The sequence below is a fragment of the Antedon mediterranea genome, chromosome 11, assembly GCF_964355755.1.
Source record: "Antedon mediterranea chromosome 11, ecAntMedi1.1, whole genome shotgun sequence".
Taxonomy (NCBI): Eukaryota; Metazoa; Echinodermata; class Crinoidea; order Comatulida; family Antedonidae; genus Antedon; species Antedon mediterranea.
Window position 1 is genome coordinate 2,591,607 of NC_092680.1, and position 25,026 is coordinate 2,616,632.

Here is a 25,026-nt window from a genome sequence, read left to right on the forward strand (position 1 = left end):
TATTTGATGGTACAGTACTATTATTATAAAGTACTGTAGGCCTACATACAGTAGTAAAGGCAGCAGCAAGAAGAAGCAACAGGATAATAGGCCTAGGGCCTAGATAAACTCAAAGGAAGATAGACATTGAAATAAAATCGATATTAGTAGGCTATGAAGCATAGACAAGACGTATGGCTCTTTTTTGGAGATCAAGCCGTACCGAACAGGCAAAAAACAAGGTTGTGAAATGTGTCCCTATTTAGTAGCCTAGCTAGTTATCATATCTTATTTATTTTACTAGACTAGGCTTACGGTAGTTTAGATTAGGCCTAAGCCTACAAACAAGTCAGTAGTATACTCTAGTTCAGTGTTAATATTTAGTATTAACTATTATATAACACCTAAATAAATTCCTGTCATTTAATTAGACGATTGAGGAGTGATGAAGAGACGATGGAGTGCAATAGTTCGCTCTATTTAATGATCGTGTAATAGTACTTTTTTCCATTTTTTTGTGCACGTAAAAAAAATCTGAACAACATTTCTGTGAAACTCATTTCCAATTTATAAGCTTATACAATTATAAAAAGGCATGATGTGGCCTATTGCTGATACCATTATCCATACATTCTCTACTTCATCATGCTTGACAATGATGTTATTATTAATATTATTCATATTATTGTTATTTTTTTCAGAATACCGTACCTACAGTAGAAGCCAATCAGCCATTGAATCCTTTTACAGAAATCCAAGTATTTACAGATCATACAGACATTGTGAGACAGATACTGAAAGTTGACGCCACAAGGTAAATTGCATTTTCTAATGTAAAGCTCTATCTACACTATCAAACTAGTTTGACAACAAATGCATAAATATGGTAGTGATATGACATCATCATGTCAATGGGCACATCATATTTTTTGTCACATAAAGTTTGATAGTCTAGACGGAGCTTAAACCTACATTTTTTTACAGTCGCTAAACTGAAAATTATATTTCAATTTTTGTTAATAGATGTGTATCATCTTCTGATGATTGTACAGTTATATTATGGGATGTTGAATTAGGAATTCTGTTCACATTCATCGGACATTCACGACCTGTGACCTGTATGTTATACTATGTAAGTGAGAATACAGAGCTATTGGCAACAGGATCGTCTGATAAGACCATAAGAATCTGGAATCTACATACTGGAGAGTGTGTGCAAACAGTAACTGAACATGCTAGTAATATAAAAGTAAGTGAAACCTATTTTTATTAATATATAGTTCAATGACCTTTCAAAAAAATGATACATTTGATTTCTAAGTCCATTGTTGTTAAGTTAACACTATATAGATTCTGCGTTGTTGAAAAGGATGGGTCACATGACTATGGAATTTTTAATTATTGTCAATTTACCTAATACTAAAATTATAACAAGAACCTTGTACGGTATTAACATTTACAGGTAGCAGGTCTTAACTCTACTGCATACTGTGTAACAATCAAGGCTATGGGTGTGGAGAAAGTATTTAAGGTTTAGCTGTTATAAATAATATACTTCATACTCTATTTTCAGTGTTTAAGCTCTGTCTACACTACCAAACTTTATGTGACAAACAAATGTGATGTGCCCATATATGGACATGATGATGTCATATCATTACCATATTTTGGCATATCACTACCATATTTGGGAACATCACACTTTTTTGTCAAAATAGTTTGATAGGTGTACAGTATATAGAGCAATCAATGCTATGGGTGTGGAGAAAGTATTACGATTTAGCTGTTATAAATAAAATACTTCAAACTCTATTTTCAGTGCTTAGTTAGCATTACATCTTCTGAGTTGTTTTGCTCTGCTTCTGAGGAACTGTGTTTATGGGACATTGATTGGAAAATCGTACACAAAATCAAACCAAATGAAGATGGTAATCAACCTGTCTATCTATCTTGATAATTATTGTTAATGTTTATATACATCCAATGAAAGGTTACAGTGGTTTAGTCGGTTGTTAGTTGTTTACTCACCAATCTCATGATCTTGGGTTTTTCGCTCTGACAATGATATAATGATACTAAATTATGATTTTTTTTTTATGATTAGTAAAAAGATAAATATTTTTTGGCACATATGGCGTTTCATACGTATAATACTTGAGCTTGTATTTCAGACAAACATCGAAAAGCCTAAAAATAACTACATACTGTATATGATTTGTATTTCGACAACCTGAAATGAAAATTAGCAATTTTACTCGATGGCATGATTTTTAACTAAATTACATTTCAGTGCAAATGAATCACCTACTGGTATTGTCAGATGAAAGACTTGTGGTGTCTGCAGCTACTAAGCTAACATTGTATAAAATAATATTGATTGGCGATGTTTACCGATTACAAATATTGAAGAACTGCTTGCCCCATCACCGAGAAAACATCAGATGTCTTGTCTCTATCTCAGGTAACCATTCTTGTACTTTTATAAAAACACCCCTGTACCATAATGGACTAGTCTGCAACCACACCCTCATTATACTTTACCACTTATAACAGTACTCCCTTGATCTATTCCACAGAGCTACTAATATTAGTCTTTATTTTTCTCTTCATAGATAGCGTTTTTTGCAGTGCTTCTCTAGATGGCGCTATTAGTGTATGGTCAACGCATGCATTAAATTGCACGCAAGAGTTAAATAAATTTGAAGATTACAAAGAACATTACAATTTTCCACACAGTGTGCAATATCTTTTACCAATACAAGAGGTATACTTAAAAAATCTAATTATGTTTTGTTTCGCACACTAATTTGACACCTTATTTAATAGATAATGCATAGTAATAAAGCATTTATATCTGTGAAAATAATTGCGTGCACAGTCTACACCATTTTCACGGTCGGCCGCACCGATAGCCACATATGAATTCCTATCTTTCTATTGCTCAGTTCATTATAATTGTGTTTTATTTGTTTTTTTAGCGTTACGTATTTGCTGCAATAGCCAATGGGTTTTCCCTGTACGATGTCTTTACTGGCAAGTGTTTGGTCAACATGTCCAATGCACATTTTTCTTCTGTTACATCATTGGCAATGATTTATGGAGGGTAAGTAACTGCAATTATTGTAGAACTCCTATGAAGGGACCACCTTCAGGATCCAATAAAGTGTCCCTGAATAGCAGTTTGCTGTAGTGAATGTCACTAACATATGATTTTCCTCATTCATTTCAAAACAAAGTGTTCCTTTAATAGCATTGTCCCAAAGGAGAAAATGTAATATACAGTATAGTACTTTATACAAGTAGATATAGATACAAGAATAGGCCATTTGATATTTGTATGTAACTAATGACAATTTCAATTTCTGTATATCTGATTTCTTTCGCCTTCTTCTTTCAGTGAATTTTTAGCAAGTTCTTCCGAAGATGGTACGATACGCCTTTGGGGTTGCAATGAGAAGCACTCTCCAACAACTGAATCAACCTCTGAATTTAAAAAAGAATTAAGTCATTTTTTTGGCAACAAGTAAGATCTTCATTTAAAGTATTTATTTATTTATTTTATTTGATACACTCTTGTAGAAGAAGATAAAGATGTCCTCTTAATAAGGCTAATGTATTTACAACTAATAAAATGATCCTTTTTTTAGTGTACAAAGTAATTCTCCCCCAAAGCAGCCATATCAACCAAGTTTGCTGGGACAGTGCATGGCGCACTCTGGGGCAATCAACGCGTTTCTGGACTGTGGTCGGGAAGGTCTTGTATCATGTGGAGCTGATTCACTACTTATCATGTGGAAGGTACAGTTAAATACATATAGTATGGTAGTGGTTGTATCTTGGTGGCTACCAATCTCATAGTCATGTTAGATTTGTTTTCACATGTTTAACACCCAAAGACTTGTTTTTAGAGTGTACTGAATGTTTGGTGGATTGATGGTCACCTAGATATTGGGACACTGGTAACATTTTGAATTGGCAATCTTTAAGCTGTCTACACTATCAAACTTTATCTGACAAAAAATGTGATGTGCCTATATATGGACATGATTATGTCATATCACTACCATATTTGGGAATATCACTGCCATACTTGGGCACATCACTTTTTTTGTCAAAATAGTTTGATAGTGTAGACAGAGCTTTAGCACCATATACATGACACATAAGTATGGTTTATTATCAATCTTTATAGTTACATTATAAATGTTAATTTTGTCGTTTATTTATCTACTTTATTTACAAAGAAAATAAAATAAGTTGTCATTGTCATTGTCACATTTAAAACTTAAGATTAAAGGAGATGGAATATTTAAAAGAGTTTAAATTTGTGAAAATCAAATGATATGGAAACTTGTTTTTCTTTGTTTATTTCAGGATGGTATAAGGCAGTCCAGCAAACGAAACAATTTAATACGAGAAAGTTTGCTTTTAAATGGATGTATCATGGATGAATTGACAGTGAGCTCTGTACATCTAGCATGTTGATTAAACATGGTAGTCTGGTAGCGTAAATTGTTAAATAAATGTGCGCCTCCATTTAATAAGCGATGGAGTTGAGAATAAAAATATATTATGGTGGTAATACAGGTTCAAATGAAGCCACTAGCGGAAGTTGTGCACATATAGAGAACTACAATTTGTAGGAAGATCAAGGTACAGCACAGAACCCCTAATAGGGGGACACCTTTAGGTAGGAAATGTCCCCTAAATAGGGGTGTCCCCTAAATGTGGTGTCCCCTTGGCCCTTGTGTTAAAACATACTGTATATTCCTTCTCATCTGTTTCAAAGGAAAGTGTCACCTTAATAGGTGTGTCCTAAAGGCGTGGTTTTATCCTAATATACGTGTTGCCCTGAAATCGCTGCAGTACATTATTGGATATGTTAATGCACATCTTGTCAGTACCAGTGGCATAACGGCTATGAGCCCTCACTGGCTCAAGGGGCCCCAGAGCATGAGCAGTCCAATGCAACTAGACAGTGTTGGAGGGCCCCTTGGGAGTGCTAAACCAGGGGCCTTACACCACTGTCAGTACACTGTATTGAAGATGTTGTTTTCCAGTCAGTATTCATTTGTCAATATTTCAATAGTATTCCTTTTTCTAGTAGTATAGTAATCTTTGCAATTGTATTTGTATAGTTTGATAGTGTATCTCACACCCACGGCGTGGGTGATTTTATAGTAGCAGTCTTGGGTGATAAAAATAAAATGCATTTAATGGTTTGAGAAGGGAAAACACCAGTAATTTAAAAAGTAAAAATATATTAGCAAATTTTAGGAATTGTTCAAAATAATGATTCAAAAAAGGGAAATTTTACAGTTTTAAATGTATGTTTTAATATGTAAACATTTACATAAATTAAATATGAATAACTGAATATAAAATTACTGCAATACAATGTTGTGTATGCTTCAATAATCAGATATGGACTATAATATATTTTGTCTACAGTGTTGTAAAAATAAAAATATGGAATACCGCAAATATATATATATTTCAGTAAAACATTATTGTAATATGTGCATTACTGTAGAACATCAATCAAGCAAGGGGACACCTTTGGGACCCAACAAAGTGTTTTCTTAATAGGATGCCCTTTGAATAGGGGTTGACTATGCTGTAAAACATATGGTATATTGCCTTTTGTTTAGAAAGAGGGGTTATAATGTTTAGTAATTAGTGCAAAATAGATGAATAAATGTAAAATTATGGTTTTTTGAAAAAAAAAAAAGATCAAAGACAAATTATGAGATGTTGCACAGATAGTTGGCGATATAATTAAATAAATTATATTGGTAATATTATATTATATAAAATAAAATTGTCACAAATTGAGTAAAAAGTAAACAAAACATGTCTCGTCATATATACATATATATTTTATTTGATATGTCCAGAACTCAATACTGTACTGATAAAAGCCTAAGCCTGAATTACATTCATACAACCTAAAATGTAGAAACTTTGCTGCACCATATGATTGGGAAGCTTTAAGCTCTGTCTACACTATGTGCCCAAATATGGTAGTGATATGACATCATTATGTCCATATATGGGCACATCACATTTGTTTGTCACATAAAGTTTGATAGTATAGACAGAGCTTTACAGAGATTTGACAACCAGACTTGAAAGACTCCAAGAACCACACATATCAAAAGTTTGTACTATTCTGTAAGCTATATTTTCAAGAAAACTAGATACAGTATTATTACTCAGGTCAAAGTTGACCAGTCCATGAACAGCATGGTCATGTATACCTGGTCCCTGTTATGAAAATTTATTTTAAAACCTACTCGATGTAAGGCCAATTTACAAGTGGTAAGCGGTAAACAAAAAATATATTTAAATACTGGCAGGGAAAGCGAAACATTAAAAATATTTCCGTTTCTTCTGAGCCAGCTAATGTAGTCTAAAAAATATAATTGTGAGACTTTATACTGATGTCACCCTAAATGTTGACACAGTTTAAACATAGTGTGGTATACGAAAATAATTACATTATGAATTTCTTTTTAAATAAATATATTTTACTGTATGTCCAAGGTGATTTTTATATTCAAAAAGTGCAAAAATAATTCTGAAATATCATTTCTAACGCAAGAGACATTCAATATATTCTGTATAGTAGCTGTTACAAGAATTATTTATAAAATAGATCAATTTTAATAACAATGTTTAACACTTGCTTTCATTTACACCCTTGGAATTTTATAACTTTTTAAATACAATTATTTCATCCTTAAAGATGAACCCTTCTATAAACTTATTCCCCTTTTACATTATCACCAAAAACACAGAACTTGAAAAAATCCATACCAGGCTGTCTAAAGCTCTATGTGCACTATCAAACTAGTTAGACAAAAAAAGTGTGATGCGCCCAAATATGGTAGTGGTATGCCCAAATATGGTAGTGATATGACATCATGGATAGTGTAAATGGGCGTTAAAGACCAAACAATTGTGCAAACAGCATGTCAGTGAAGTCCTCCAGTTTATTAGTTTTCAGGAGATAGGTAGTACCCTGAAACCGGAGTCTCAGAATAAAGTGAAAAAAAAACCATTCTCATGTATGATACTCTATTAAAGATTGATTTTGAAAAAGCGTACACTGGTCCGAATACCGTGGTGTGAATGGGTGTTTTAATCATCGTTCATCTATGTTTTTTTGTGTTAACTAGTTGGAAATTGCCCGGAGAGTTTAGCTCTGTTGATAGTTGAAAGTGTAAAAAGGAAATTACATCAAACAACAAGAATTTTTATTGGATATACAGACTTTTGTAACTTTATTTTGATTATTTACAAACATATTATTTAAATTCTTAAATTTCAAAATAAGAAAAAATATCCATATTGTTTCTTAAATAGCAATATATAAAAATAATATAAATTTCATATCAGAAATAAAAAGTTTCATATCAGAGGGATATGTTTATCTTTAAATACTATCTATTTAACAGCTATCAAAGGAATACACCTCTTATTTTGAGTTGTATAGTTGATTTCTAACAAATTCTCTTCTAATTTTTACTATATAAATCATCAATAAATAAGTTCTCACAATTTTAGAACTGAATTATCTGGATTTTAATAAATCAACTCAAATTAATTATGTATATGTATGACATTACATGCAAATTGTTCCACAATTCAAACATCTTAAAGCTCTGTCTACACTATCAAACTTTATGTGCCAAAAAAAAATGTGATGTGCCCATATATGGACATGATGATTTCACATCACTACAATATTTAGGTATATCACTACTATATTTGGGCACATTACACTTTTTTTAGTCAAACTAGTTTGATAGTGTAGATGGAGCTTTAAACATCATCTAGATTATTTTAAAATGGAGTCATAATTAAAATTCTGTTTATCAACTCTACAAAAATACCAGTAATATTTCCTTTTTATAATCCCAAAACTTCTTAATTTATAATTTAAACTATACACTATACACACACTATATAAATACACTAACATGAATCAAGTTCTTCTCTTTCCAACTCCAAGTTACAAATGTTTTTGCTTGAAAAGACGTCTAATACATCTTTATAATTCTTTTAAAGTTAATTCATTTGAAAAAAAAAACATGAAAATATTCATCATTTTGTATAAAAAAGCAATTCTGTAACAGTATTAAAAAAAAAAAATATTATTAATAATAATAATAAATAAAAATAAGTCTTTATATTAAAAGATTTCCTGGTTTGTGTTATTCAAGCAATATCTGCAACAAACAATCTTGATATCTTGTAGCTTGGACCCGCAAAACTATACTATAAAAATATGCAACACTGCGCATAACTTTGTAAATAATTGTTCCCAATATTGAAAACTATCCCCTTATTATCCATGCAAACATCCATAGAACAATATTTCAAATAATTTTCTTTTGCTTAAAATAGAGCAAAAAAATGAATAGGATTTAGTCTATAACTTTTATTCTTTAAAATATCATAGCAAAGATAATGTTTATGAAAAAAATAAACATAAATATAATTATTATAAAATAGCACCTGAATCAAAAAAATTCATAAAAAAAAAAAATTATCAACTTATGAAAATTGAAGTCTTTACTGAAAAAAAAAACACCAATTTCTACTAAAAACCCATGGTTTGTCGTTTACTATATGGAAATGCCAACATTAGTTTTAAATTATATTATTCATTTCTACTGTATATATGTATAGGCCTATGTATAAAGTGCTTTAGTCTTCAAGTCTGAAGTTTGCACTAAATTGGAAGAAGAAGGCCTACTGAGATAGTTTTTAAAAAGTATTGAATAGTAGAAAAAGAAAGAAAAAAAATCACATGTTTGCATGAAAACTAAATAAATGTGACAGTTGTTTCCCCACAAAATCATTTAAATTACATAGTTATACAGTTTATTTATGTAGGAATTAATCTTAACTAAACCATTGTTGATTCTACCAATATCATACTCTCTGACAACCGAAAAAAAAAACCTCTCCCAAAACCGGACGTTTGGTATACCAGAATTTCTGGACAAAAATCCTCACAATTGTTCAATACATAAGCATATCTTCTTAATTCAATTAAAACAAATGTACAGCTACATATTATACATTCCTGGAAATGGAATCACAAGTTCAACAATTTCTTTTTGAGTAAACAACAATTAATTATCTTCCGATCCACTTTTTTCCAGTTTGTTTTCTTGTTCCTTTGTTTCTTGTTCCTTCCAATACCTGTAATTATTTTGTAAGTGGACGATAACTTCTGGACAATCAATAAATTCTGCAAAAGAAAAAAATTCATCCAATTGTAAATGTTGTTGCTTAATAATAACTTAAAGTAAACATATTATCATCAAAATAAATTTTGTAATACTAAAGCTCTGTCCACACTATCCAAGTTTATGTGACAAAAAAATAGACAAATATAGACATGATGATGTCATATCACTACCATATTTGGGTATATCACTACCATATTTGGGTATATCACTACCATATTTGGGCATATCAACCTACCATATTTGGGCACATCACAATTTCTTTTGTCAAATTAGAGCTGTAGAATGTTAATGTTTAAAATGGCCCATCACACTTTTGTTGTCAACTAGTGTAGACAGAGCTTTAGTCATACACATTCTATACATAAATTAATCCGTGCATTGCTCACTTACCGTCCCATACATCAAACATATCGTTGATGAAATATTCAATAAAAGACATCTGTGACTTTGGAATGCTACAAGTGACTCTATCAAAGACAGGCATAACAACAGGTAAACCTCTTCTCTTTTCTTCTTCAGTCTATAAATTCAATACAAACAATGTATGAATGAATAACACAGGTTGAATATGCATCAAGATATGATGATGAAGATATAGTACTTGTCTGAATAGCAACCATGTTGAATTAAGTATCACCCTATTTTTTTACACATATCCTAAAGCTCTGTCTACACTATCAAACTAGTTTGACAAAAAAACTGTGATGTGCCCAAATATGGTAGTGATATGACATCATCATGTCCATATTTGGGCATATCACTACCATATGTGGGCATATTACTAAAATATTTAAACACATCACACCTTTTTTGTCAAACTAGTTTGATAGTGTAGACAGAGCTTTACTGCCATATTTGTTGTTATTATTTACCTGTGAAAAGTATTCCTCAGCTATTCTGTCAGCCCAGGCTACACACAGGTCCTGAGGCTTGGTGGGGTTGGCCACATCGGCACATTTGATAAGCATTCGCCGTATAAGTGTGCGATTCTCTGGTGCCACATTGGAGCTAAGTGAGATACCTCCAGGAGAACCACTGATCTGTTAAAAAAAAAAGAAGAAACGATTGGATGGCTAACTGAAAATTCTGTGGAAAATGCCTTGAAATCCAGTATCTAACAGGAAGACTTCCTTTAATGCATGAACACAGTGTTTTACTATTTCCATATAAGGATAGAATTTTAACATACAAAATTGATCTCTGAACAAAAACTTTGTAAAATAAATAAAGATAAAATAACATACCACTGACATGCCATCCTCTGCATTTGTTTTAATAAAACTGGTTGTAAACTTGTTGAGATGTTCAAAATGTTTCGTCATTTCTGTGGCCAACACCATATCAATGATAGTCTGACGTAACATACGATATTCATCTCTAAAAAAAAAAACCCAAACATAAATAAATTGATTTTCCACTCATGTCAAGCATGTGGCCAAAATATTACAATCCACTTGCAACTTGAAAATGTTTAAAAACCATTTATTCAATTCTCATTATTTCACAATGCATTGGCTTTTTTGTTGGTGACAGTTAATACAATCTGCAACTCAAGTAAATGAGGTTGCAGAAATTGAAGAATTTTATAGAAGATAACTTTTAAAAAGAAAAAGTAAACTTACTGATCCATATTTTTGAATATGTTGCATTTATCTTCTTTGGTCGTCACTTGGAATGCCAAGGCAGCATGGTGGCTCTCCAACACAGCTCTGCAAATAAAACAATAATTTATATATACAGTGTATATATCACCTCCGGAATACAGTATTTTCATGCAAAATGACCTGATACAATGGACTTAAAACTAAATTCCATAAAGTAAAATTTGAACATGAATGTCAAATCAGAAGCTAGGGGACTGTATAGTATTGACAATATGGAGAGTCGGTTTTTTGGTCCTTATAACCCTTTGTATTTAAGAGTTAAGCTCTGTCTACCCTGTCTAGTTTGACGAAAAAAGTGTGATGTGCCCAAATATGGTAATGATGTGCCCAAATATGGTAGTGATATGACATCATTATGTTCATATATGGACACATCACATTGTTTTTGTCACATAAAGTTTGATAGTGTAGACAAGGCTTTAATGATGTATTAAAAGTATTCTGAAATAAAACAAATGTCATCAAATATGATCTTTTAACTTTAAAAACATATGACTTTTTTGGAATGATTCACTTACTACTCTGGTACTATATTATACATAAATCATTTTAACATAACACAATCACAAATCATTAATCATGTTACCGTACAAATGTCATAAATGTCATACAAATCACGTTTGTACACATAAATCCATATTGCCAAGAAATACCAACATGACATTTTCTACCTCCTGTGGCGAACATTATCTTTCTTAGATGGATTCAATTTGTGCTATAAATAAATAAACTAGATGTGTATTTAGCCTAAGTACCTCATTAGATGTAACACAATTCTATTTGCAAGATATTTTTAGAAGTAATAGTTGGCGTTTTTTTACTTAATGAAAATATGATGATAATAATTCTTCCGATTTTTTTTACTTAACAGCGAAGGCAACAATTTATATGCAATTAAGATACCTTTGACAGGGTGTCATTGGAATTTGAGCCCTTGTATTGCTAGTGCAAACTTGGCTTAATATAGGAAACTTATTCTCCAATAGCACTGATTGAGGAAATTGTATATATATATTTTTCTAGCTGTTTTATTTTATCGTTCTGATTTAGCTTTTTGCTTTTTTTTTGTATCTCCATTTAGATCCAGCCACTGATACCCACAGCATTGTCGTTATTGTCAGTATTTTGCCTTTAGATTTATATTCTATCCTTTGATTGGCTGATTGTGTGTCACATGATATTCAATAAATAGTCCATTGCAACTACGCAACATCAAGAGTGATTTTATCGCTATGCGAGTGCAAACTTGTATTACATACATACATAATTATTTCATCATGTTTGTAGTATACAAACTTATAATGGTTATCTAAAGCTATTATATTAACTTAGCAGATAACTGAATAATACATCAAACATCTATCAATCAGTTTTTTTTCCAATTCTTCCATTCGCGCCTTTAAATGTTAAGGAGAACATTTTTTTAAGTTATGGAACAAATAAAGTTGATTCTTTGATTTCATAGTGACATCTGACATCAATCGATCAATCAGTATAAGATTGTATTTTTTTATGTATAATTCTTCCATTCGCGCTTTTAAATGTTGGGAACATTTTTTTAGTTATGGAACAAATAAAGTTGATTCTTTGATTTCATAGTGACACCTGACATCAATCGATCAATCAGTATAAGATTGTATTTTTTTATGTATAATTCTTCCATTCGCGCTTTTAAATGTTGGGAACATTTTTTTAGTTATGGAACAAATAAAGTTGATTCTTTGATTTCATAGTGACACCTGACATCAATCGATCAATCAGTATAAGATTGTATTTTTTTTATGTATAATTCTTCCATTCGCGCTTTTAAATGTTGGGAACATTTTTTTAGTTATGGAACAAATAAAGTTGATTCTTTGATTTCATAGTGACACCTGACATCAATCGATCAATCAGTATAAGATTGTATTTTTTTTATGTATAATTCTTCCATTCGCGCTTTTAAATGTTGGGAACATTTTTTTAGTTATGGAACAAATAAAGTTGATTCTTTGATTTCATAGTGACACCTGACATCAATCGATCAATCAGTATAAGATTGTATTTTTTTAATGTATAATTCTTCCATTCGCGCTTTTAAATGTTGGGAACATTTTTTTTAAGTTATGTAACAAATAAAGTTGATTCTTTGATTTCATAGTGACATCTGACATTTTGAGAATGTCAGTTAAGTACCAAAATACTTACGTATCATTGTATAGGATTGCGAGTTCACTTCCTGCATTGCATAAGAATGAATTAGTTCTTCCTGGGTGGTCAACGTCGTGAACAGTTGCCGCAATTAACGATGCTACTTGGTCGTACGTGTCAAAACATTGCTGAGGAAAAAAGAGCGCATTTAAACAATTACAATTTATGAGACTATAATTACGAAAAATAGAGTAATACTGGGCTAAAATTTAGCAATCTTTGTGTTGAAAAAATAAAATAGTTAAGAAGTTCTTAAAAAAACTGCAACCTTATATTTATCAATTCATTTCTAAAGCTCTGTATCCACTATCAAACTTTATGTGACAAAAAAATGTGATGTACCCATATATGGACATGATGATGTCATATCACTACTATGTTTTGGCATATTACTACTATATTTGGGCACAACACACTTTTTTTGTCAAACTAGTTTCAGAGATTTAGTAAAAAAAAATGATTAATAAAAACAAAGTTTAAATTAGACCTTAAATTAGAAACATGGTTTTACTTTTTTTTTGTTTATTTATGAAAAAAGTAACTTAAAAAAAAGTAATTACCTTCAGTTTATCCTTACTGAGAAAGTAAGCCGTCGTATGAAGTACGTCTGCCGCATGAGTTGAGTTATGGTACGGGTTTGATGAATGATAATTTGCTTCGATAACTTGTAACCAGTTACGTAGCACTGCCTCTGAGCAGTTTAAGTAGCTACACACACTAAACCGTGTAAATATACTCATCCCTAAATTTACCAACGGTCTGAAATTAATAAGACAATAATTTGTATTAATTAATAATTCAATAATAAAAAATAAGAACATCTGTGGCATATGTACAAATTAATTGTTGTTATCTTTACAATGTAAATACAAATCCTCTGTTTAAACTGAGAAAACGGGGGTTGTGTACTCTAAAAAATCCACTCATTTTGAATAGTTCATGAGTTAATTAAAATATGTATTTTGAACATGTGCAAAGCTAATTATGTAAATTAATTATGCAAGTACTAATTAAGCTTGGTTCCCATTAGAACGTAAACGCAACGAAAGCGTTGTTAGCAATCACAAGCGAATAAGCCATCGCTTGTGATTGGTCAATTCACTTGCGTTGCTTTACGTCCATGCGTTGCGTCGCTAGTGGGAACCAAGCTTGTGTGAACAGCAATTAATAAGATAGTAGCAATAGATAATTCGATAACGAGGCCATTTCAGTAAGTTAATTTTAAAATGTTGTACGTAACACATATACAATTCATGATTCCTGCATAATAAGGCTTAACACTAACAGAAGTGGTTTGAAACAAATATTTAAACATGTCTACTTTGTCAATGACTGGTTTAAATAAGTCTGTTTCCAGGTTACCCTAAATTAAAATCAAATTCATCTTTTAAGAACATAATGGAATTAAAGTAGAACCTCTATAGTATTAAGGGACACTTCCTATGAAATGAACAAGGCGTAATGTACAATATGTAGGAACGATAATGTGAAATGCTTTCTTGTTTTATTATGTACAATGATTTCTTGTTAATTCTGGAAGATTTGGTTAATGTTTCTGCTGTTTTAAAATGCTGTATTTGTTATCTTAAAGGCACCTTGAAGCTAAGGTGGTTCCACCTTGTAAGGAATAGAGGGGACACTTCCTATGAAATGAACAAGGTGACAATGTGAAATGCTTTAATGTTTTATTATGTACAATGATTTCTTGTTAATTCTGGAAGATCTGATTGATGTTTCTGTTGAAGCTAAGGTGGTTCCACCTTGTAAGACGCCTCTGTGCAAAATACTATATAAAAAAAAAATTTTCTTCTATGGATACAATAAGGACAATCAACAAAGTGTATATACCTATGCAAAGTAATTCTTTCTAAGGCAAGGATGTCAAAATCCCATAATTCGTCTGTCAACAACAACTGCTTGATTTCTGGAGGTACTTGGCTGATGTATGTACCTGAATTATTAGGCATTAGTGAAGATATGACTACAAGAAAAAAACAAAAAAAACAAGGGGTTAGGAAGAATAATATAGTATAAAAATATTGTATACAAATATTTATGATTTGAATGGAAGAATATTTCTATGAGTTGAAAGATCGACTATTCTATTTAACAAGGTGAGCCAAGTTAAATAAGCATGAGTTGTAAACAATTCTAAACATAAAAAAAAAAAATGTGCCATGTAATAGAACGATTAAAAATACCCTTTACCGTCCAATAGAATACTTAAATTTAGTATGGATATAAAATTGAAAAAAATCAAATGGCAAGAACATAATTAGGTTTGTTATAAAAATGTAACAAAATGAACACACTGTTTTGTTACATCTGTGAACAATATATTTGTTCAATAGAAAAAAAAATAACTAAAAAAAAAAATAAATAAATGATAGAAAAATCTTTTTTGAAGAAAATATCAGAACTTCTTAATTATTAAAAGAAGTAAAGGGAACCAAAGAAAAACCTTTAATATATTTAAATAACTACAAACTAAAATAAGAACTTTATAAGATGAATACAGACAAAACAAATCTCTTGTTATAAACTTGATAAAACAATTGTAATAGATTTAAATTTAATCAGGTTAGATTCAAATCATTCCATAACAAAAAAAACAATGTTGAAGATAATTACATCACATTGTATAAACTTAAACAACAAGAATAGATGCAACTTTTAAACAGATTTAGATTAAAATTACGGTATCCAGAAAAAATAACTATAAAACAAAGATTACAATAACATACTCATGGTATAAACTTAAACAACAACCAAATTTAGATTACAATTATCCATAACTACAAAATAAAAAGCTAAAGATAAAGATTAAACAACCAAAATAGATATAACTTTAATCAGATTAAGATTAAAACTATCCAGAAAAATAACTATAAAATAAATATTGAAATAACATACCCCTCGGTATAAACCTCATTGTAAACTGGCACTAAAACGTATATCATAAATTCATATGTTGTCACCGACAAAAGAAGTAGTGAAATGAGGGGTAAAGAAACCGCGCTTGTCGCTTTTAAGGATATTAAACGGCGTGACATCACATCAGTGATTGAACACACCTGCGCATAACTTGTAAACATCTTGTTTCCTCAAAGTTTCCACAATAATAATCGAATTAAACATTAAATTAGTAGTAGTATTGATCAAATGACGAGATATTTTCAAAGGATTTTAATATTGTGAGGATTTCCTGCCTCATGCTAAACTAATTTTTCTATAGTGAAAGCAATTGTAGTCATCGGGGAACATGATAATAATGATAATAGGCAGTTTTTACTACATATTTACTTGTTATTTAAATATTTGTTTTTGTATTAAAGACACTTTTATCACACTTAAATATAATGTGTAGTTTTAAAAAAGAAAAAGATTTTAAAATGCACAATGAATGGTAATATTAAAGCAGTGTACACATCATATTTTAAATGCATGTAGGGTTCATTATTCACTTTCAATTTCTTTCTTTTATAAATTTATTTTTGCCTACATAATTCCTATACCTATCAACTATGGGGTGCAACTGTTATTAGGTATGGTACGCTGATAACATCAAAAACACGGAAACTTTCCTCTAAGAAACAACAGAAATATAGAAAATTAATTTTGACCAAAAGTAGTGGTCAAATAAAGAAATCTGCATACAGATATTCAAGAAGTATTATATTTCATTTTGAACTTCATCATCATCATCGGTACCCCTAGGGAGGATTCCCGGCCTCTCTCCCTTGAGAAAGGCTAGCCACTGGCCTCTTAAAGGACAAACCTGAAGTCTTGTTGTTATTAAATGGTCAACGTACTAAACATCCCTGGACAATATACAACCAGATTCTTCTTCCTCTCCCTGGAGAAATTCTGACTACTGGCCTCTTGCTTGATCAGAAAATTATACATCGTAATAGAGTAACAACCTCAGTGAAATACTGACTTATTGACATCCCATCAAATTATACATAATTAATTCAGAAAATTAAAATGGCCAACTAGATAAAATTTTGCAAGCTCACATAATCATTGGCACAACTGATTGGCATGAAATCACATGGGTAAAGTGACCATGAAATTTGACACTTCTTGCGTATAACTTTATCAGGAAAAATAATTTTACGTAGAAAAAAGTATCTTTTATGGAAGAATTAAATGGAATTTGGAATGTGTTATTTATTTATTTAACTTCTTCAGTCAAAGACTGGTCTCACAGAAGGGCCTAGTTATGAACAGTGGCTGTGTGTGTACCAGTACACCGGGGTAACCCCCCCTACTCGTCTCAAAAAGATGTACTAGGTTCTTTAAAGTGCACATGAGCTAAACGATATAAAGGTATAAAGCTACAGAACAAACAAAAACTGAAATTCTTATTCTTTGTAATGCGTGTTGAAAGATGGCATGAATTTAATTAGGTCAGGAGTTTTCATAGTTGTTGCATTGTGAGGTCATCCTCGGTGATCTTGCTCTCAAAACTTTAAGCCAATAAGATCAAGATGAAGTAGCATAACGCATGTATTGCATATGTATAATAATCTACACCTACATAGTGGTATTAACCTATATTAGTGTGAAAGGTCACAAAATCAAGCCACATAGGTGGCACTGGTTCAATGCTCTCCTTGATCATTGCTTTCTGATGGTAGAACACGTCTTCTCGGATAAGGAATTAAAATTGGAAGTCCAGTGTACATTTTTGGTTTGTTTGTTTTTTAATTGTTGCTCATTCATCAAATACAAATAAATATATATAGAGGAACGTTATCAAGCTATAGAGCTTGTTTCCATACACTTTAAAGAACCCAATGTATAATTTGGAAGACTGGGGTTGACCCTGATGTACTGGCCCTTCTTCGTCCCTGTTGTTAATGTTAGGCACTGCACTGTGACTGCTGTGGGTCCATAGAGGACCGAATTTGAGATGAGAATAAATGATGTTAAAAATAAAAGTTGGAAATATAAATATATTTTCGACTCAGGGACTGAGGAAAAATTTGATTACAATAGCAAATAAACATCACTCAACAGAAAAACAGGACCAACGTAAAAATCAAAGTTTTTCCTAACAGAATTGCAGCATACATCACGGCCAATTAACATGGTGCAGTCAGTACAGCGGATTAGGGGGAAAAGAAAGGTGAAAGAGAAACCAATAATTCATATATATCAATCAATTTCAACTCAAGTCAATGAGTATGAAAAAATATGGAATTCTAGATAGAGTGCATATGGACAGATTGCAGAACAGTACTGTATTTCTAATAAGTTTTGAAACAACTATTGAAATACATTTCATTCACTCGTGGATAACGCAATGTTAAACTTGGTTTTGCTTGACATACACTGTACAGAGGCTGTATTCTCCTACTCTGGTCAGTAAGTGGTATAAGCCAATAAAGCTCTGTCTACACTATCAAACTTTATGCGACAAAAAAATGTGATGTGCCCATGGACATGATGATTTCATATCACTACCATATTTAAGCATACCACTACCATATTTGGGCACATCACACTTGTTTTGTCAAACTAGTTTGATAGTGTAGAGAGAGCTGTCATATACTCTGGTTCAAATTTAAGTACCAGGCTAGAGATGGGAGATGGTCTTTTTTTGTGCATCGCTACTCGGGGTGGATCCAGCATTATAGATTAGGGGGTGGGAGGGGGTGTTCATGCTGAGGTAGTTGCTCATAATAACTGTTTTAAAATGTCAAGCAAAACTGTGCCAATAACGGCTTACATATCTAACACAAACCATCTATTAACTTGACCTGAGTGTGTAAATAATAAGGACAAGAAGGAGGATAGCTTTTCCTTTGTTAAATCCCCTATAGTCTGTTATCTTAGGCCTAATCAAAGCAGCCTAGGGAGCTATGATTCAGTCACTAAAACTACACCTGATCTAAGCTAATTGACTACCGGCTTCCTTCGTCTTATTAATATGTTTATTCCGTTAACCATGCCAACTTTCGTATTACAATGGATAAATATGACTTTGTAGAAAATCATGAGAGACCTTAAAACAAATAAATATAAACAAAAATTATCTACATTTGCAACTTTGAACTACATTTGTATGACTACAATGGATAAATATAAATCCAAAGGCAAAATACTGAACAAAATGACAATGCTCTGGGTATCAGTGGCTGGATCTCAATGGAGATACAAAAAAAGCACTGAAAAAATGACAATGCTGTGGGTATCAGCGACTGGATCTCAATGGAGATACAAAAAAAGCGAAAAGCTAAATCAAAATGATAAAGTAAAACATATAAGATAAGATAGATACTATAGATATAAATATATATATATAAAAATACTGAAAAAAAAGATGAGGGCGTATCAATTTGATCTCTGTTGCGCGTGCGTACAACTGAGGACTAGTGTTGTTCCGCCGTACCACGCCGAGAGTGTTAAAGAGTCGTTATCCAATCGAGTTCGAACAATACCATGAAAGCCCCAGTGGTCTAATGGTTAGGACATCTGCATATCAAGCAGGCGGTCCGAGTTCGAGTCTCGGTTGGGGCGACTTTTTCTCATTCTCACAGATTTCCTCATCTTTATCGTTTCAAATTAATTAATTAAATTTCAGTATATCACCGGGCGGTTTAGAATTAGTTCTTTGCCTATTGTGTTTATATATATATATATATATATATATATTTGTTAACGCTCCTTGAGCACTCTTGAGTGGTGCGTGCGCTATATAAATCCATATTATTATTATGACTAGTAGAAAAATCACAAAAGACCTTAAAACAAATAAATATAACTACTATTATCTACATTTGGAACGTTAGTTTATATTAAAACCTTTCCTATGAAATTGGGATACTATTGTACGCAAAAAATAATAATTATTATATTTTTAGCAATGATTACAATCTAGACTTGTAAGTATGAAACTAAATTTAGTTGGTATTTAACATTTTGATGAAAATAAGGAAAAAAAATTTAGAATAGAATAACAAAGACTAACCAGAACATCATTAAATACAATACAGTAAATTCTATTAAACCCACACAATCTGAGTGAAGCCTTGATTCTCTCAAATAAATTTATTATACTATCCTATAAATAATAATGTATATTTTTACACAACTAATATATTATAAACTTGGTTCGTAACTCAAGTTAAGCTCTGTCCACACTATTAAATTAGGTTGACAAAAAAAAACTGTGATGTGCCCAAATATGGTAGTGATATGATATCATATATGGACACATCACATTTTTTTGTCACATAAAGTTTGATAGTGACATCTGTCCATATTTGGGCACATTACATTTTTTTTGTCACATAAAGTTTGATAGTGTAGACAGAGCTTTATGGAAAGTTTTTTTGAAATGAAAACTATTTTCAAACTGATAGGTGCCATTTTGCTCCTAAAGAATTGATAATGAAGCCAAGTAAATTCCTATTGTTTTTTACTACGTCTAATAATACCGATTTTTCGGTTTCACTATAGTTTTAAAAACAGGTTATTTTAATTATATAGATGATTTAGTAATGAGTAATAATTAAAGATGTTAGATATAGGTGAAAGTCAATACGTTTGATCTGTTATAAGAAGACAGATGTCAGGTGTAGTTACGTAAATATATTTTAACTTGGCTTTTACTTGCCAATACAATTACTGTAAATGGGACGAGGCTTTCGGCACAGTCAACATTGTGTGCCTTATAGTTGTCTATAGGCACGGCCGACCATGCATGTAAATGAGTATTTGCTACCAGCAGTCAATATTTGCTGTGGAGGCTTATCAGCATTGCTGAAAGTGTGGCAAATTCATTGTTTTCTTTCAGCAAGGATGACGGTGTGCTTTATTTGTCTATCGGCACAGAGAATTAGTTGCATGGTCGATCTTGTTCCCATTTATCTATTGGCGCAGAGAGAACTAGGCACATGGTAGACAATGTTGATAACAAAACATTACATTGGATGCAAGGTTGACTGTGCCACCAATATTTAGTCTTTTTACTGGTTTCAATTGGTTAACTGTGGCACTTGTTTGGCATTGGGCATGAGCTCTATAATCTCACCACAAAATAACTTGCACATTTTGTTGTATGTATACATTTCGTACATCAAACTGTATATATGTATACAGCCCTGATGAAGGGCTAGTGTTGCCCGAAAGCTCTGCTAACTTTTCTGGCTGTTTACTTTATCGTTTTGATTTAGCTTTTCGCTTTTTATTTTTGTATCTCCATTGAGATCCAGCCACTGATACCCACAGCATTGTCATTTTTTCAGTAATTTGCCTTTGGATTTATATATACATTTCATATATACATATATACAGTTTGATGACATCTAAATAAATAAGCCACAGATACAGATACAGATTCATTTATTGTCCAAACAATTAATGGAAATTACAGTGCTCATAAACCTTGGCTTGCCTAAAAAAATAATATAAATATAAGGGAGAGATGGTCTAAATTTGATTTGAAAGGAGTAAACTTATGTGCAGACCCTGACATAGGATGAAGGGACAAATAAAGGTCTGTCTACACGATCAAACTGCATGTGACAAAAAAAACAAGTGATATGCCTATATTTGGACATGATGATGTCATATCACTACCATATTTGGGCATATAACTACCATATTTGGGCACATCACACTTTTTTTTATCAAACTAATTTGATAGTGTAGACAGAGCTTTAGATGTGGATGTCAGAACACAAGAGAAAGTTGTAGAGTGAATCATTGTTGGGGATACGGTAAAAAGTAGAAGAAAAGTAGAAAAAACTAGTATTAATATAGCATCAATGAGTAAGAAATATAATGAAACAAAAATTAAAACTGTTAAACCATTTTTAGTACCTCTTGTAATAGTAGCCTCCGGACCAGACATCTTGCGCCGTAATGCAAAACCACTATGCTGAAAAGTAATAAAAGATGACCATATTTAGCCATAACTATTTTTACAGTGAATTTCATAATCGGACATCTGGAGATATTTGTTTTTAGGAGTATTTTGGGGATAAGGGATTTAGTCACGAAAGTGGAAGAAAAGCTTCGATTGTTGTTCCGAGGCGATATAATCTTTTCTATTAAAAGGTAAGCTTCCGATATTTTCATAGAAAACTGCCACCAATTCCATGTTTTTAATTTGTTCTTACTTTCTCTTTCCCATTTTGTCACGTAAACTTGGGAAGTCATTCATTAATGTTGAAATTCCTTTGTAATAAAAACAACTTGACAGAAGTCTGTCTTTACAATATCAAACCGCATTACATGAGTCATACAGTAGTAGATGCAAAAATTGTCATGCCAACAATCACCATGGAGATGGAGTTTCTATGGTGAGTAACAGCTCAAAATGGGAAATTATCTTATTGAATAATGTTTGACACTGATAAATGTATTTTAGTCTATTTATTTCATGAACCTTGATTACTGAGCAAATACAAGTGTTTTTATTCTATGAAATCAAAGATATGTACACGAAAATTGGTTATTTTAAGGTAACTGAACTATTTGACGAAATAACACAATTTTGGAAAATGTGTTATGCTTGCTACCATAAAACAACAGATTTTTTAAAAATTGGTTTTTATGAAATAAATATTTTTGTTATTGATCATTAAAACAAACCCTATTGTCACCAGATTGGTTAAAAATAATATACCAATGTATTTATAGTATAAGATTATTATCTAAGAAATTGATGTCTAAAATTAAAAATATTAGTTGAAGGCTGAAAGAGGAAAAAATATGGAAAAAGCAAGCTTCGGTTAAAGGGTTTAATTTTTAATTTATTTCATTTTTTCTATTTATTTAGACATAATATTGCTAGTAGTGAATTGTATCATTACACAAGATGCTCTAAAATACCTATACTAAAGCTCTAAACATATCACTACCATATTTGGGCACATCACACTTTTTGTTGACAAACTAGTTTGATAGTGTGGACAGAGCTTAAGAGAGGAAGTTTGTACATTTATTAATTTTACCAATTTTTGCTACTGCCTACATCCATACACATGGTATACAAAAATGACTGGAATCGTACTGGGAAGGTATTAAACTACACTTGAAAATTATCTGCCATCTTGGATCCAATATGGCCGCCAAAACAGAGTCTGAAATCTCCACTTTGAAGTGTTTAGTTTGTGATTGCCAACTTCATACACACACATGGGGTATCAAAATGACCAGAAAAGAAAAACCTGTCCTGACATGGGTATCTTTGCTAGTAAATACATATAAAGCTTGGTTCCCACTAGAACGTAACGCAAGGACGTAAACGCAACGCAAGCGTTTTAACCAATGACAAGTGAAGTTATAGACAGTTAGCAATCACAAGCAAATAAGCCATCGCTTGTGATTGGTCAATTCACTTGCGTTGCGTTGCGTCGCTAGTGGGAACCACGCTTAAGAGTGTGGGAAGACAGGATGTAAACAAAGGACCATAGGATGGCATAGAGAAACAAACAGGGTGTTATCATTATGTGTGAAATTTAATTGAAATATTTGCATCCATTTTTAATTGATGAAAAAATCTTTTTTTTTTCAAAACTTACTGTCATTAATCCGCCAACCAAGTCTGTTGTCATCTGATTCTCTTCATGCCCCTGGGAATTTAACGGCGGTGCGTAAAGCTCCGAAGATCGCAAAATCTCTAACACTTTATCTAAAGCTTGAACGACCGTGACCGGGCTGTTCTCCTGAGCTGCGTTGATTATATTAATCACCTGTTGTATTGTAGCGAAAGTAATTTTCAAACAAATTTTAATTGGTTCGAATCTTCAGTTATTACACTTTTTCCCCACAGGCTCAGAATTTTATTTTATTTTTATTTTATTTCTTTAAATTTTATTTGTACTTTATATATACACACTTTATATACATATTCTATTATTAATCTCTCTGAATGTTAATAAAATAATTTTATAAAATGTTATTTCTTTCTTACATCATATTTTGTCAATGTAAATATGTTGTATATACAATGACAAAGTAAATGTTAGGATAACCCAAGTTTATTTTTAATGCGATTTCAATGATATTATATAACTGAAAAGAATTATCTAAGATTAAGTTAAGTTCCTGAACGTAGGTAGCAAGTGAGTCTTGTATTAATTACAAATCGCCACCTGTGGGAAGGACTAAAAGAACGGAACGAAAGTACGTCAACATGCATTGTGACATGCTGTCAAATCAGGAACCAGGGGAGACAGGTGACAATGCAGGAAGAATAAGGGGAAATGTTTTGGGGCACGAGGGAAAGTATGCATGTTGGCCCACTTCCAAGGTAATTATATATCCTGCTACAGAGTATACACCAATGGTGTTGGCCTATTTATCGATGCAAAGGTTGATAGGGTTGCCATCCTTGTTGTTGTGGTTTAAGGGACTGAGGGTGAGTCAGTAAACGTGGTGGTTGTTTTGATTGGTTTAATGCCAACAGTCATGACTAGTGGGTTTGAATATGCAAATTAAGATATTATATACATTTGAATATTGAAATTGACAGGAAAAGTTAATAGATTAGAATAAATATTTAATGTAAAGTGGAAAAAGCAGATAAGTCCAAAATTAGGCAGACTCCTATCATATATGATACAAATTAAAATTTAAGTTGAGAATCTTGTAAGAAAATGTGTAAAGAGATAACATGACAGCCATCAACAATTTACTTTTATATATTGTATGAGATATTTGGTTTCTAGTTTTAAAACTCAATTTTCTGTACTTTCATAAAATGTGAATTTTCTGATTTTTCCACTGAGGCCTTCATCATCATATTATGAATTTTTGTTGCAAAGATTTAGGCACACAAATGCTAATTACTATTTTATTGTAATGATAAAGAATAACCAATACAATAGAACTAATAGAGGAAATCTTCAGGGCCTTAAAAAATGTCCACTCAATGGGGTCATAGTGTTAAAACATATATTGTCCCT

The 25,026-nt window shown here is 31.7% G+C and overlaps 2 protein-coding genes and 1 non-coding gene across 4 annotated transcripts in view; 2 read left to right on the plus strand and 1 right to left on the minus strand.

Moving 5' to 3' along the window:
- The first annotated feature begins 3 nt into the window (after window positions 1-3).
- On the plus strand, window positions 4-5,743 carry LOC140062554 (WD repeat-containing protein 41-like). The gene is made up of 10 exons (XM_072108818.1): window positions 4-221; window positions 681-793; window positions 1,003-1,228; window positions 1,799-1,907; window positions 2,270-2,440; window positions 2,592-2,743; window positions 2,958-3,082; window positions 3,377-3,502; window positions 3,627-3,777; window positions 4,354-5,743. The coding sequence occupies exons 1-10, from the start codon at window positions 174-176 to the stop codon at window positions 4,462-4,464; spliced, it is 1,332 nt and encodes a 443-aa protein (XP_071964919.1). The 5' UTR covers window positions 4-173; the 3' UTR covers window positions 4,465-5,743.
- Window positions 5,744-5,876: 133 nt separating this feature from the next.
- Window positions 5,877-25,026, minus strand: part of LOC140061934 (high affinity cAMP-specific and IBMX-insensitive 3',5'-cyclic phosphodiesterase 8B-like) — a 43,753-nt gene continuing 24,603 nt past the window's right edge. For both annotated transcript variants that reach the window (XM_072107935.1, XM_072107936.1), the window contains 10 exons: window positions 23,641-23,811; window positions 21,935-21,992; window positions 14,948-15,080; window positions 13,660-13,858; window positions 13,097-13,227; window positions 10,868-10,954; window positions 10,490-10,622; window positions 10,118-10,285; window positions 9,636-9,765; window positions 5,877-9,244 (listed from right to left, as the gene is read on the minus strand). In XM_072107935.1, coding sequence (XP_071964036.1) covers window positions 9,126-9,244; window positions 9,636-9,765; window positions 10,118-10,285; window positions 10,490-10,622; window positions 10,868-10,954; window positions 13,097-13,227; window positions 13,660-13,858; window positions 14,948-15,080; window positions 21,935-21,992; window positions 23,641-23,811 — 1,329 coding nt within the window. In that variant the 3' untranslated portion in view covers window positions 5,877-9,125. The remainder of the gene's footprint in view (window positions 9,245-9,635; window positions 9,766-10,117; window positions 10,286-10,489; window positions 10,623-10,867; window positions 10,955-13,096; window positions 13,228-13,659; window positions 13,859-14,947; window positions 15,081-21,934; window positions 21,993-23,640; window positions 23,812-25,026) is intronic.
- On the plus strand, window positions 19,556-19,627 carry Trnad-auc (transfer RNA aspartic acid (anticodon AUC)). Its single transcript has one exon. It is a non-coding gene; the product is annotated as a tRNA-Asp (tRNA).